The 15,997-nt window shown below is 40.0% G+C and overlaps 1 protein-coding gene across 1 annotated transcript in view; it reads left to right on the forward strand.

Moving 5' to 3' along the window:
• Window positions 1-1,762: 1,762 nt before the first annotated feature.
• The window catches only part of slbp (stem-loop histone mRNA binding protein), a 37,612-nt gene continuing 23,377 nt past the window's right edge, over window positions 1,763-15,997 (forward strand). Inside the window, exons 1-4 of the mRNA XM_030061951.1 lie at window positions 1,763-1,956; window positions 4,976-5,122; window positions 11,245-11,358; window positions 11,450-11,521. Of these exons, the coding sequence (XP_029917811.1) occupies window positions 1,898-1,956; window positions 4,976-5,122; window positions 11,245-11,358; window positions 11,450-11,521 (392 nt within the window). The 5' untranslated portion in view covers window positions 1,763-1,897. The remainder of the gene's footprint in view (window positions 1,957-4,975; window positions 5,123-11,244; window positions 11,359-11,449; window positions 11,522-15,997) is intronic.

Raw genomic sequence — 15,997 nt, forward strand, 5'->3', positions numbered from 1 at the left:
AATTTGTTGAGCCGGCCGGGGATTGAACCCCCGACCTCCTGGACTCAGGGCAGACGCTCTACCACTAGGCCACTGAGTTGGCACAATCCAATTTGAACCAAATAGCTGAGTGGAGAGGTATCTCATGTGAATACCCTTACCAAAAAGTAGTATACTCAAGTATACTTATAAGTAAACTTTTTATGAACTAAGTATACTTTCTTTGAACTAATACTTAGGTAAGTATACTTTTCAGATTACTTTGAATGTACTATCAGAAATATACTTAACAAAAGTATACTTAGTTTATAGTGACGAGTACGCAGACAAAGTTTAAGTATACTCCAAGTATAACATACTTGATGTACTTTAAGTATATTATCCAATAGTAGTTAAAACTTAGTACAAGTATATAAAAATGTTGTACCTGCTTGCAACATGGAGTGTTATTTTACTTTATTAGCTGGCTTGTTGTATAGCTATTTTACACATTGGCTGCTTTGCCATAACACATACACTGTGAGTGAACCTGTAGTGTACTGCTTATACTTGACTACATTTACACTTAAATACTACTATATTTATGTATATACTGTTTATAGGTTCAAGGTTGCCAGTTGCCACACACAAGGTTTGGAAGGGATCAACGTCATCAAAACACTTGATGACGTTGATCATTTGTCTGTTGCCGAATGTATATGAACGTGACTACAATATGATGATTCATGTACAGTGTGTATTTTCTTTTCTTTTCTTTTCTTTTTTTTTTTTTTTAATTGTAAAGCACTTTGGCACAGTGTTGTTGTTTTTAAATATGTTTTATAAAGAAAGATGGATGGTACTTTAAGTATGAGTTGAATTCTGATTTGAGCATTGTGTACTTGTGTGTGGCAACTGGCAACCTTGAACCTATAAACAGTATATACGTAAATATAGTAGTGGGTGTAAAAGGAAATGAAAGAGCAGACAAAATAGCTAAAAAAAAAAAAAAGCAACCAGCATTAAGGAGGACATAAATAAATAAATTTGGCAAAGGAGAAGTGAAGGGAATACTCAGGAAAGAAATGATGAGGAAATGGCAGGACAGATGACACAGTGATAACAGCAGTAGGAAATATTATAGTATTCACAAAAACCATTAATAGAATGGGTAAATAGAGGAAACAGAATGGAGGAGACAGTTTTAACTGGGCTGAGATTTGACCATACAGGATTAAATAAAACATTATATTCGATGGAGAAAAGACCATCAGATCAATGTACAGAATGTGAAATTACAACAAATACAAGACATATATTGATGTACTTTCAAAACTATAGGGAAGAAAGGTTCACATTAGTTCAAAAGATAGGTAGGATAAGAAGGGAATGGAATCTGGAGGGTATTTGGGGAACAAATGGAGATGGGGTTAAAGATACACAGAAAGCTGTTATAGAATATTTGAAAGGGACAGGATTATTTCATATAATTCCATGTAATAATAATAATAACAATAACAATAACAATAACAACAACAACAACAACAACAATAATAATAATAATAATAATAATAATAATAATAATAATAATAATTATTATTATTATTATTATTATCATTATTATTGTAGTAGTAGTAGTAGTAGTAGTAGTAGTAGTAGTAGTACCCGGTAGTTGTTGTTGTTGTTATTCAGTAACGTATTACTACATCCTCCGGTACAGTAGGTGGCGGTATGTACCTAAAAACAATGGTTGCAACCCGCCATTAAACAAATGAAGAAGAAGACCGCCCTTTCCGATCACGTGACGTTTGTTGACGGCTCGTGCCGCGCCAACCCCACAGTTGGCGGGTATTAGCAACAGATCACAAATTTACTCCGCGAACAGAATATTAATTTAAGACCTCGCCGCATAAAGCTAAGTTAAGTCAGTAACTAGAAAATGTCTGACTGGACCAGAACCAGGCGTAGCTTAGTTGACGGCAGCTCGCATGAAAACAGGTGAGTTGTGAAGTTTTCTATACTTCAGCTGACTTAAAACGCTAAATGAACTGAGATGCCGTTTTGTCTGTTGAGTAACTGGAAAAGTGTTTCTCGAAATGAACGTCAAGCTTTGTTTTTGAAATTGTAATATTGTGACGTTATTATTTGAGTGATCATTTCTGACTGTACCACTATATATTTTTAGTTTTGTTTAACATGGATATAGACCTGGCGCCTTTGTGTAACAGTTCGCCGCGCTAGCTTGGTTAATTGGCGTTCGCTTCGTAAACGACAGAAACTAGAGTATGTAAGTTCCTTTGGGTTATGTTGTAAATAGACTGAGACATGTACCGGTGCTGCGTTTGCATTTCAAGCTAAAACGAACTCGCTGGCTACCTAAAGAAATGTAATGTTTGTCTGTGGACTTCAGCTGTTGATTGCGCTGGTGAATTTAAATTACTTGTGCATAGCTTAACTTGTTAATTATGCTTGAAATGACTCGATCAGCTGTGCTGACTACACTATGTCACTATGTCAGGCCATAATCACCACCGTCACTCGGCTTGTAACTACTATTGGCAAACACTTGCACCTCCACTCAGACTTCTACAATAACGAAATTATAACGTTATCCTGTGTCGTTCCATAGATTGCCCTCCTCCATGAGGAGCTATAAAGGTTTAATACGATCTTTTTGGGTCTCTCATTTTTCTATGAGGTTGTTGTCTTTGTAGGCTCTTTATGAGAGCTTTATATATTCCTTGCTGCTGGGTAGGCGGAAGGAGTGCGTCAAACTCTTCAAGTTCCAAAATGTCAGTAGGTGTAGCTGCAGCCTCCAGCTAGTAGGAAACATGCCGTCACAATGCAACACACGCCCACGTAGACATAAGAAACGCCCACGCAGATCAATAAATGCCCATTTATGGCAGTACAAGAAACGCCCATTCCACTGAGGCGCAAGTTCGCGGAGTGTACCCGAAGACAGCCGGTCATGTACTGCTCCCCTTTGGACAAGGAGGATACCTCACAGACAGACCACAAAAAACATAGCTGACAACAACTAAGGATGTTACATTTTGTTTTATTTTGAAAAGTAGAAGTGGAACAGGGCTGCCTTGCAGATTATTTGTATAAAACTAAAGAGTTAGTAGATAATGCACATTTGTTTAGAATATGGTTTGTTAAAATATTGTTTATGTGACTACCATATGCTATTTCCCCAGTAACCAAATCATGTGTTTCTGAGCTAGCTGACAGCTTGTACTTGTTTTGGTCATTTACCACTCCTACGCCCACTTACGTTGGAAATTTTAAAAAATAATAATAATGAAGCGAACGTTGTGCCAAATTGCAGCCCATGTTTTGTGTGTTCCGACTTATGCCAACCATGCCATGGGTAGGTCGTATACAGTCATGCACAAACACAGGTGGAGTGAGGACTTGTGTTTTGTCTGTAAGGCCTTGTTCAGACTGCAGATCAGGGCCTGTATTCAAAAACAAATTTGAATGGCTAAAAGTAGCTCCTAACTTGCTGATTTAAGAGAAACTTCTAAATTTCTCTGCTAAGAGAATTTCACAAAGCGTCTTAGCACTAGACGTAGCTCCTAACTCTGTGACAAGGTAAGAGTAGTCGAGAGGTCTCCTAAGTCACTAAGACCAACTCAGAAAGGATTCCAGTATGGCTGCTGCCGCTAAACTGCATCATAATCACGTCAGTATTTTTGAACCATTAAATGATATTGAGCTTTTAAAAAGATATTGCCTCAACTGCAAGGTTATTATGATTTTAGTAGAACTACAGATGTGTAAGAGGCTGCTGACAGTTAAACATGTGCTTGATTGGTCTTTAAACATGAAACAAAGAACAACATAATCAGAGAAAGCTACATTTTTTATTTTTAGATCTTTATTTAAATAAGCCAGGAGCATCATAATACCTCTGTCTGCAGTATTTCTAAGATAGGATCACTCACAAAGACCCATTCCCTATCAACCAATCACTGCAGACATAGTAAGTCAACTTGTTCCTGAAACATGACATCATCCATAGCAACGAGGTTGACCCCGCCCTATTCTCTTAGTTTAAGAGTTTTCTAAATTTCTTAGTAAAAGTTGGTCTCAGCAGCTTTATGAATAGCTTTCAAGAGGAAACTCTTATTTGGGAAGTTTTAGTGATATTTAAGAGTACTCTTAGTGGTAAGATGTTTTGTGAATACGGGCACTGATCTTTAAAGCAGACTGTTCACACTGTTGTTTGCGAGTGATCGGCTCAGATTTGTGTGTCCAGACACCACCAGCCTATACAAGGATACAAGGATACAAGGAAGTTTATTTGTCATTATACAACAGGTTGTATAGTGAAATTAAAATGTGGTTCCCTCTTGATTGATTAATTGATTGATTGTGTAGAAAATAGAATTATTAAGCCTGGAGGAGTTCAGATGGTGCATTTAATAGTCTCATAGCCTGAGGGAAGAAGCTGCTCTGCAGTCTGGTGGTACGGCAGCGGATACTTCGGTATCTTTTGCCTGACGGCAGCAGGGTGAACAGGCTGTGGCTGGGGTGGGTGTTGTCTTTTAGGATCCTTTTGGCTCTGCGCAGGCACCTCACCTCCCCAATATCACTGATGCTTTGTCGATGGGTGCCAATGATGTTTTGGTCAGTTTTAATCACTCGTTGCAGAGTCTATACACATGGGTTCCTGTTGTAACAGTGAAGGCGTTAGTAACTATTTTGGAGTGAGTCATGGATATTGACCTTGATGGACTGTAGAGGACGTACATAGGTCTGTAAAGTTTCAGAGTGTAAAACTTTTTAAAAACATGGAATTTGATGTGGCAATATTTTGGGCCATACTCCAGGAAAAACATTCACACAAAATCCTGATATCTCTATTCTGCTACAGAAAAAGAAGTCACTCAAATTGAGCCCCTTAAAAATAGCTCTTCTGCAATATGTCACAACCATTTACAATATTTCCTTGTGTAAGATTATTGATATTGATCTGTGGTATTCACGTCTACTCTACTCTGTGTAGGAACCAAGGCCCGTCTCACTGGTCCCATTGCAGAAAGAGAGGAGTCGACGGTAGCGTAAGGGACAAGAGAGAGACGGACGCTTATGATAAGAAAACCCACCGACACACTGACAGCAGCTCCAGACACCCTGATGGCAGGCATGCCAAGTAAGCGAACGCACCTCAAAATGAGACTATTTTTGCTGGCTCAAAATGAGACCTAAGTGCTCCCTCAGTGTGGCTCACCTGGCTTTGTAATACCTAACCATATCTTATTCAGTTTCATGCAATTATTGGCTCTATTTTTATTTTACTATTAGTACTGTTGTTATTTTGCATAGGCTAACATAACAACCTCCCAGCTAGAGCATCCATTAGCAAGTCCAAGTTTATTCATATGTATTACTGAGAGGACCAGAACAGGCAGGATGTTTATTGAGTTGTAAACTGATATTTTTCTTAGGTGTAATATAGTAATGAAATACAGTAGGATCATATTCTCAGCATTTGAGTGTTAATTTGCCTGTGCCATATTTATTTCATGAGGCCATGTCCACTCTCTGCCACGTAAATCCCCTAATGTGCATGTGCACGCCTGCGCAACTTCTGTTCTACAACACATAGCATTCATTAGACCACATGACATGAGTTTTCTGTTTTCATGGGTGGAAAACACCAGCTTAAGGTTAGGGCTGCACAATTAATCAAATTTCAAATCACAAACACAATTTTGGCTTCCAACGTGAACATGATTGCGCGATATTGGGGAAAAAACAGAAAATGTGTGCTCTGCCCAAAGTAGCATATACCTGGTCTGCTGCAAAGCAAATCAAGCACTCCCAAACCCACTGTCCAACCATGTGACTGCATGAACCAGTCACAGCTGTCCCTGCACCATGGTGGCACTAAGCCTGAAGTTTCGTGGAAGCAGTCTGGACTAGTACCTTAACATTACAGTCGAAAGATAACAGACAGTCGAAATAAAAATCAAATGTCTGGTACAGCAGAAGGCGAAGAGCGTGTCCCTTGAAGCAGATCATCGTCTGTTGTACATATGTATTTTGGATTTAGCGCAAGTAATATTAACCAGGAACAAATAATTAGGGCCCGACCGATATGGATTTTTTGGGGCAGATGCGGTTTCCGATATTAGGGAATAAAAAATTCCAATACCCGATATATTGGCCGATATAATTTTTACATTTTTCAATAAAAAAACAAGACGGAATACCTGCTGTTGATGGCGTAAATATAGTTCCAAACACTTGTTACAAAGACATAAATTGAAGGGAGAACATTTTACTATTTTCAAATACTTTTATTATAAGAAATTGTGTGGAACAAGCAGTATATGAACAATTTGAACATAAAATAAATAAAAAATATGATGTGCTAAAAGGCAGTATCATCATGTCATCATGTTTAGCTTTAAGGTGCTGCCATAGGTTGGTTGTGTTTTTTGCTTTTTGCTTGCTTGATCCCTGATTTACAGAAGCTGCACAAATATTACAGACTGCTTCACCAGTGACATCCTTGGTGAAGTAGTCCCACACCATACCAAGTCCACCTTCTTTTGCCATCTGTAAAAAAACAGTAAGACATAATACGCATTAGTTAAAAAATAACGTTACAAATCTGTCTAGTTACGTGGTCCATATTGAAACTCAGACATTAGACATTTGTCTTGCTTGTGTTCACATGAATATGACATGTACCCTCCTGGCCACTTCATTAGACTAAACCTATTACTTTTAAAATGTTGTTGACTGTAAGAAAGCTGATGATTCTTCTTTATGGTTATTATTGAGGTGGTAGTGGGTGTTGGTGTGAGGAGCATCATATTGAGGTGTCTGATATTTTGTCAACCCCACGTACATGCATCAGAGGGTCAAAATACTCTGAACCCCTCTCAATATACTGCTCTGCACACCAACAGCAACACCCACTATCATCTCAGTAAACATAAAGAAGTCTCTCTGACAGTGTCAACATTTACAAAGTAATACATTTATTAAAGTAGAATTCATGGTAGGGCTGTTATTGGTGTGCATTACATTGCACAGTGTACTGAAGTGGTCAGTGAGTGTATTTAATGAATTATTATCTGTAGGTAATAGGTAGGTGGATAAACAGCGTCATAAAAGTCTCTGGTAAAACATGATTTGAAATGTGCCTCTCTTATGTCCTCTAAACGTGCATTCACATTTTCTTTCCTCCATGAAGTTATAACTTCGACCAGAAACGCTTTTTCCTCCTCAACGCCATGACTTAAACACAGTCCATGCGCTGCTGTAAATAAATGCAACCCACAACGGTTTTTGCACGGCGACGACGCGTTATCCTAATTTGCTCCTGTCTTATCTAGTCTGGTAGCATGCAGCTGCCTGAGTGAGTGTAATATTACTTTGAGGTACTGTAGCGTTACCGTCACATTTATTGTGGCGTCACTGACTCGGTTAAAGTGTTTAGCAAGGTAATACTTAAGCGAGGTTATCCCTAAGTTTAGCTTGCTAACATATCAGTCAAGCGTGGCAGACACAATGAGGCAAGTCATGAGAAATGGGAAACTTATTGAGTTATTGTTTATTTCACAAACTACTTATAAACTTACCATTGAGGCAAACCGCTCAGCTCAGTAAATGCGCTGTCGGCTCTTCAGTCCTCTCACTACTTCAGTCTGCTGTGAGGTGATTGTGGAGCGTGACATGAAAGGAGTCGGAGCGTCCTCTACTGGATACGTAACACAAGGACATAATTTCTAAGAAAAACACCATATTCCCTGCATTTTATTAGTGAAAAATAAGTGTCAACATCAGCGTCACTCGGCCAACTTTTGGCCGATTACCAATTATTCAATAATGTCTGTAATCGGCCGATTAAATCGGCTGGCCAATAAATCAGTCGGGCCCTACAAATAATATGCAAAGAGTGCTGTAGAGTTGTGTCTGTGCCGCAAGGCAACACAACTAACTTATTCAGCCACTTGAAAACACACCACAAAATACAGTATGATAAATGTATGAAGGCCAAGAAAAACATTACATCGTTAACATGAATCGTCCAACGTCAACTCAGACATCCCTAAGAGACTGTACAGCGTATCAGTGTATCCATCCAACTCACAAAAACACACTGAAATCACCAATGCAATCACATTCTATTTGGCCAAAGATATGTGTCCAATAAACAGTGTGGGTAATGAACTGGACGAAAGGTATGTTATCCCCTCGCGCAATTATTTTTTCAAAGTAGCGTTGACTGCGCTGTAAGGGGAAAACGAGAAGGATCTTAGAGCTGTCAAGTTCTTTGCCATTACCACCAACCTATGGTCAAGCAGAACCATGGAACTATACCTGAGTATGACAGTTCATTGCATTGATGATGATTTTGCGATGCAGAGTGGATGCTTGAAATTTTTTTTCCACAACACCACAACGAAGAGTCAGTTGCTCAGGGACTGATGGAAACAATGACCTCTTGGAGCTTGCAGGAGGAGAGACTTGTGTGCATTACAGCAGACAACGGAACAAATGTTGTGAAGGCATTTTCTCTGAATAACTGGACTAGGCTCCAGTGCTTTGGCCACAGGCTCCATCTAGCAATAGGTGAGTAGCATGATATATTTAAAAAACAAAATTGTTGATTTCTTTTTTTTTTATCTATGCTGATTGTGTTACTGTGTGTGAATACATTAATAATAACAATAATAACGTAACAGCTGTTGTTCTTTCTGCTACAGTGTTGAGGAACCAGAAAAAAATAATTTTAATTGTGTACTCATATATGAGATAAGATAAGGTAACTTTATCGTCATTTCTCACGTACAAGTATGTAAGAAACGAAATTGGGTTTCCCTGAAACAACAATGCAGTGTAAGTCGGCATCCGATAAAAACAGTAATCAGTAAGGATGCAGACAGTCAAATGTGTGTGCCTCCTAAAGATGTAACAGTACAAATCTTGAATCATATGATTGGGATTGTTGGTCATATATGTGTAGAAAGCACAAGCAGGGAAGGTTTTATTCAAACCTTCCCTGCTCACTTGCCGTGAGCTTGTTTGTTTCTCTATTTTCTTTGTTTGCTTTTTTGCTTTGCTTTGTTTGCAATTGCTTTATCTATAGGTTTTACTGTACAGCACTTTGGCTACCCCCGTGGTTCTTTTAAATGTGCTATACAAATAAAGTTGTATTGTATTGTATTGTATTGCTTTAATTTTACCTGTGAATCTTTCCTGTTCTTTAATAGAGAATTCAGTGAAAGATCCTTGGATTGACGGAGCAGTCTCTGCAAAAAACTGTTGAGCAGTTTTTCTTACAGCTTGGTGGCATAAAAAGCAGCTAGCAGAGGCACAAAAGGCACAGAAGATGGAGTGTCCCACAAGGTTGGGATCAAGGGAGGCCCTGATACAAAGAGTCCTGGAGCAGCAGAGGTCGATTTCTTTAGTCTTATCTGATAACAGGCCCAAGACCTCATCCTCACCTGGCAGGATACAGATGTTCTGGAGGGCATCAACAAAGCCCTCCCTCCTCTTACCGAGTTTACTGATGTGCTCTCCAGTGAAAAGTATTTCAATGTTTCCTTTGTGAAGCCAGTCCTCCACCTATTCAAATCCTCCATCCTGAACGATGATGATGAACCGACTTAACCCACTCCATCAAGACCAAAATTGTGAGCTACCTGGATGAAAAATACAATGGCCCTCTGACACACGACATACGGAATAATAAAGAAATAAGGAAAGAAATAGTAGGAAGAACATGACTGTGTAAGCTGCCAGCTTGCCCACTAATGAATGAAATTAAGTTGATTAAAATGTTTTGAATGAAATCAAGTGATCTAATGTACTTTCTGAAAATGGATGTTAAATTTGTTTCATTCTAGATAATTGTTCGTATTTTAATTACCACATTTTTCACAAGGAGATGGGCTCAATGGTTCCCCATGGTGAGACTGCTGAGGATCCACCCACTCCAAAGAAGAAAAAGACCACTGAGGGAACTGAAGTGAGACCCTCTCCTCACCAAAAACAAAAACAAATACCCCCTGGGCTACAGTCTTACCTACAAGCTTGTAGATAATGGAGGCTGTAGGCTGATGGAGGGAACACCAGCAACTCTACCCACGACTCTCAAAACTGGCAAAATAATACTTGTGAATTCTGGAAACAAATTCCCCTTCTCAGAGAGTCTCCAGTACTGGGTGAAATGTGTTGACCTGCATTTGCTCATAACTTAGCAGGAAAATGTTGATAGGCTTGTGTTTCTTTCCAAAAACCTCTAAACACTGAGGTAATCAGCCTTTTTTGCATAATCCTGCCTTGAATTGCTCTAATTTGGTGGTATTCTGTGATGGCATATTTATTTTTTTAGTTATTCTGTTTTGGGCACAATTTTTTTAGTTAGAGAGTTAAAGAGTGTAGTGGAAGAATTTATATTTTGCTTCTAGGAGGTACGCTGAGATCACTTTAATAAACACCTTATTTGTCTGCAAAATGTGTTATTTAACAGGAATGTAGCACAGTGTAAAAGTGAAAGCATTGCCCTGTTGATGTAAGTTTGTGTTAAGTGTAATACATAAGTGCAATATTTATATTTATATTTTTCTTCTAAAAGATGCACTGAATTTAAGTGAATAAGGAGGACCATTTCTATTTTGATGCAGAGATTTGTACATCAGCAGGAATGGAGCACAATGGATCACAAGGATGTGAAAGCAGTGTTATGTTTATGTGACAAATATTATGTGAAAAATATTTTGTATCTAAAATAAATGAATAATTGTGATAAATAATTGTAATCTCAATATTGACCGAAATAATTGTGATCATAATTTTTGCACCAATTGAACAGCCCTACTTAAGATGGATCGTTTGTGGCTGATTCATGTCTGATTCATGACGTGTTCTTAAGCCATGGAATTGTTGGCGCCAGTGTTAAAAATGAGTGCCAGTTGACCGGACTCCAACTATTAAAAAAAGAAAAAGGAAAAGACTACCCTTTGGTAGCTTTAAAATGTACTGCTGCAGGAAGTACACACCAAATGACCTTACAAATGTTTTTTTTTTTTCTTTTGTGCAAGAAAATGATCACCAAAAAAGGAGGACAAGTACAGGACACATGTATACACCACTTATACACATATTGTGCATTTACTGCATGCTCAGGACATTATTTTTTGCAGTGCAATGCTATAATTGAATATCCTAGTAAAATATTATATATCAACATCGTGATCTGAAAAAATGATAGCGGCATACCACATGTGGTTAACCTATGTGTTTGTGCTGTAGTTTCACCACTCCAGAAAGCGAAGGCCCAGTCTCTCGCTGTGGCAGACAGACTGACTGGGGCAGCCAGGTGGAGAATGATGAGTTGAGGAGAGACGTTCAAAGAGACATGCAGTGGTAACAACATCCTCTCTGCCTCTATTGCTTTGCATATATCTCTGTTTCATGTAATCCGTTAACTCTATGTATATTCTCTGTATATGTGTAGTTACAGGAGGAGGATTCTAGCTGCAGAATTAACTCAGAGAGAGAGGAAGACTTCTTCTGGCTCATCTGGAAGGTAAATCAGCACATATACTGTACAAAAAAGAAAATGGCAAGTAGCAATGAAATACACATCACCAAAAACCAGTGCTGCAAAGACCAATAGACCACAACTGAGATATTGCTTTCATTGTTCCTGATATAATCGTTTACTACATCCCACTGCTTCCTCTCTCTCTTAATTTCGTTGTACATACACTATATTACCAAAAGTATTCGCTCACCCATTCAAATGATCAGAATCAGGTGTCCTAATCACTTGGCCTGGCCACAGGTGTATAAAATCAAGCACTCAGGCATGCAGACTGTGAAACAAGACATTTGTGAAAGAATGGGCCGCTCTCAGGAGCTCAGTGAATTCCAGCGTGGAACTGTCATAGGATGCCACCTGTGCAACAAATCCAGTCGTGAAATTTCCTCGCTCCTAAATATTCCACAGTCAACTGTCAGCTCTATTATAACAAAATGGAAGCGTTTGGGAACAACAGCAACTCAGCCACCAAGTGGTAGGCCACGTAAAGTGACGGAGAGGGGTCAGCGGATGCTGAAGCGCATAGTGCAAAGAGGTCGCCGACTTTCTGCACAGTCAATTGCTACAGAGCTACAAACTTCATGTGACCTTCAGATTAGCCCAAGTACAGTACGCAGAGAGCTTCATGGAATGGGTTTCCATGGCCGAGCAGCTGCAGCCAAGCCACACGTCACCAAGTGCAATGCAAAGCGTCGGATGCAATGGTGTAAAGCACGCCGCCACTGGCCTCTAGAGCAGTGGAGACGCGTTCTCTGGAGTGATGAATCACGCTTTTCCATCTGGCAATCTGATGGATGAGTCTGGGTTTGGAGGTTGCCAGGAGAACGGTACATTTCAGACTGCATTGTGCCGACTGTGAAATTTGGTGGAGGAGGAATTATGGTGTGGGGTTGTTTTTCAGGAGCTGGGCTTGGCCCCTTAGTTCCAGTGAAAGGAACTTTGAATGCTTCAGGATACCAAAACATTTTGGACAATTCCATGCTCCCAACCTTGTGGGAACAGTTTGGAGCGGGCCCCTTCCTCTTCCAACATGACTGTGCACCAGTGCACAAAGCAAGGTCCATAAAGACATGGATGACAGAGTCTGGTGTGGATGAACTTGACTGGCCTGCACAGAGTCCTGACCTGAACCCGATAGAACACCTTTGGGATGAATTAGAGCGGAGACTGAGAGCCAGGCCTTCTCGACCAACATCAGTGTGTGACCTCACCAATGTGCTTTTGGAAGAATGGTCAAAAATTCCTATAAACACTCTCCTCAACCTTGTGGACAGTCTTCCCAGAAGAGTTGAAGCTGTAATAGCTGCAAAAGGTGGACCGACATCATATTGAACTCTATGGGTTAGGAATGGGATGGCACTTCAGTTCATAGTATGAGTAAAGGCAGGTGAGCGAATACTTTTGGTAATATAGTGTATGTGTATAATGACAATAAAAGTATCTTAATCTTAATCTTAACAAGCCGCAATACTTGGAATACATTTGATATACCACCCACCCCTAGAATGAGGTTAAATATCTTGATATGTTTTGAGAGTTTTGTGAGTTCCTCATTTTTGGTGGAAAAATAATGAAAAATACAACATCATAACATCAACATCTTATATTCAACTTGAGCAAATCAAACATGATTGCTATATGAGAATGATATGAATTCAGTATAGTAAGAATTTTACAGATTGTGAATAGGGGTGCAACAATGCATGTGTTGGTACAGAACTGTTTGGTAAGAGGCTTTTGGTTCAGTACGCCTTTTTTTTTTTTTTTTTACGATGTCTGTGCAACTCATTGATGTATTAAGAGAATGGTGTCACTGCATCCAACAAGGCAGCCCACACAATGTAATAGGCAGTGTGCTGTCTGCCCTTGTCATCCCCAAAGAAAAACACTCCAGCGCAGCGCCATTGAGGCATGCTGAGAGGCGCTAAGCAAAGCTAGCTTACTGCAGTCTGGCTAGCAATGTCATTACCATGCCAGAGATAGAGGATCCTCCAATAAAAAAAAAATCAACCATTATTCCCATTCCGAAGAAACGATGTCCTACAGAAAATAATGATTATAGACCGGTGGCTTTAACTTCGGTTGTTATGAAATGTTTTGAAAAATATATGGTATCCATGTTAAAATCTGAAGTGGAATCTGAACTAGATCCACTTCAGTTTGCTTATAGGCAGGGAAGGAGTACTGACGATGCAATCAATAGCATCACCCACCTGACTCTTAAGCATCTGGAAGATCCCAAAGCATACGCACGCCTTCTGTTCATTGATTTTAGTTCTGCTTTTAATACATCACAGCCTCATCTGCTCCTACAGAAAATGACCCAGATGAATGTTAATTCCTTTATTATTAAGTGGTTTTATTCTTTTCTAACAGACAGAACCCAAAATGTCAGGGTTAACAATTCACTCTCCGAATCCAAACGCATCAGTACAGGTGCACCACAGGGCTGTGTAAGCTCACCGGTTCTGTTTACCCTTTACACTAACGACTGCACTAATAGTCTCCCAGGCAATCTGTTTTTTAAGTTTTCAGATGACACTGCCATTCTCAGCCTGCTTCACCAGAGCTCGGACCCGTCATTGTATTTCACAGAAGTTAACAAATTTGTTCTATGGTGTGATGAGAACCATCTTATTATTAACACTAAGAAAACTGAGGAGATGGTGCTGGACCCTCAGTCTGTGGGGGATCATACCCCCCTATCCATTCATAGGGAGGAGATCAAACAGGTCACATCTTACAGGTACCTGGGCATCCACCTGGATAACCTTTTTAGTTGGAATGATCATGTTGATTTTTTATGTTCTCGCTTACAGCAAAGGCTGCATTTTTTACGTAGGCTGAGGGTGTTTGGTGTCAACCAAAACATAATGTTTTTATTTTATCAGGCAGTTATAGAAAGTGTTCTTAGGTATGGGATGACGGCGTGGTTTGGCAATCTCTCCGCACAGCCCAAGTCTAAGCTGCAGCGCCTGGTACAGACGGCCATGAAGGTGATGGGGAGGACTGAGAAGCTCTCCCTACAGTCCATCTATGAGCAGTCTGTACTCAGGCAGGCGCGGAGGGTATTGTCAGACCCATCACATATCCTCCAAGCAGAGTATGAGCTCTTGCCGTCCGGCAGAAGGTACAGAGTCCCAAAGTGTAAATTGAACCGTTTTAAACACTCTTTTGTACCTACCTCCATCAGACTTTTAAATAGCGCTTGAGGCTGGGCATATTGGTGCCTGGGTACTGTGCAATAACCAGGTGTTCTGTCTGGTTTTGGATGTGTCATGTGTCGTGTGTATGTATGTGTACGCGTATGTTTCTAGCCGCCATTTGTAATTTTTTATTTGTATTCTTGTTTATTTATTGTCTATTAGGCAGCTACTACCATGCACTCGAGTCCATGACAAATTTCCCCCAGGGGACAATAAAGTATATTCTATTCTATTCTAACCAGCAGATCTGGTGTTTGGAGCCACTTTGTTTTCCCTGTGAATTATGAGGCTAATGGGAGGAGAGTGGTGGATGAATAATAGAGGGAGAGAGAGCAAGAGAAATAACATAATTGCTGCTTTGTACAAAAAAACAGACCAAATAGAGGATGAATTGTTGGAGGCAGATGCTGTTGTCCTGACCGCAGATGACTGGACATCAGGGGCTCCACAAAGCTACCTAACTGTATAGTTGGGGGCCTTATGGCAAAATAAGGGTCATTTCGCGCAAATTCATCTACAAGTGCCAAATTTGGCACAGATGTAGCTGAAGGCATACTGAAATGATTCAGCCAGGGCGCCCGAGCCAGAGACCCCTGAGGCCAAGATGGCGGCCAAATCCAATATGGCCGCCCCCTGAAAAGGGATTCGGCTATAACTTTTGAACCAGATGAGATACAAATACAATCTTGATGTCTATTTTACCTTTTTTGAGCATGGGAAACCCATAAAAACACTTACATTTGCCAGTGCGCCCGAGCCAGAGACCCCTGAAGCCAAGGTGGCGGCCAAATCCAATATGGCCGCCGCCTGAAAAAGGGATTCGGCTATAACTTTTGAACCAGATAAGATACAAATACAATTTTGATGTCTATTTTACCTTTTTTGAGAATGGGAAACCCATAAAAACACTTACATTTGCCAGGGCGCCCGAGCCAGAGACCCATGAGGCCAGGGTGGCGGCCAAATCCAATATGGCCGCCGCCTGAAAAAGGGATTCGGCTATAACTTTTGAACCAGATGAGATACAAATACAATCTTGATGTCTATTTTACCTTTTTTGAGCATAGGAAACCCATAAAAACACTTACATTTGCCAGGGCGCCCGAGCCAGAGACCCCTGAGGCCAAGGTGGCGGCCAAATCCAATATGGCCGCCGCCTGAAAAGGGATTTGGCTATAACTTTTGAACCAGATGAGATACAAATACAATCTTGATGTCTATTTTACCTTTTTTGAGCATAGGAAACCCATAAAAA

This window comes from Myripristis murdjan, chromosome 10, assembly GCF_902150065.1.
Source record: "Myripristis murdjan chromosome 10, fMyrMur1.1, whole genome shotgun sequence".
Classification (NCBI taxonomy): domain Eukaryota; kingdom Metazoa; phylum Chordata; class Actinopteri; order Holocentriformes; family Holocentridae; genus Myripristis; species Myripristis murdjan.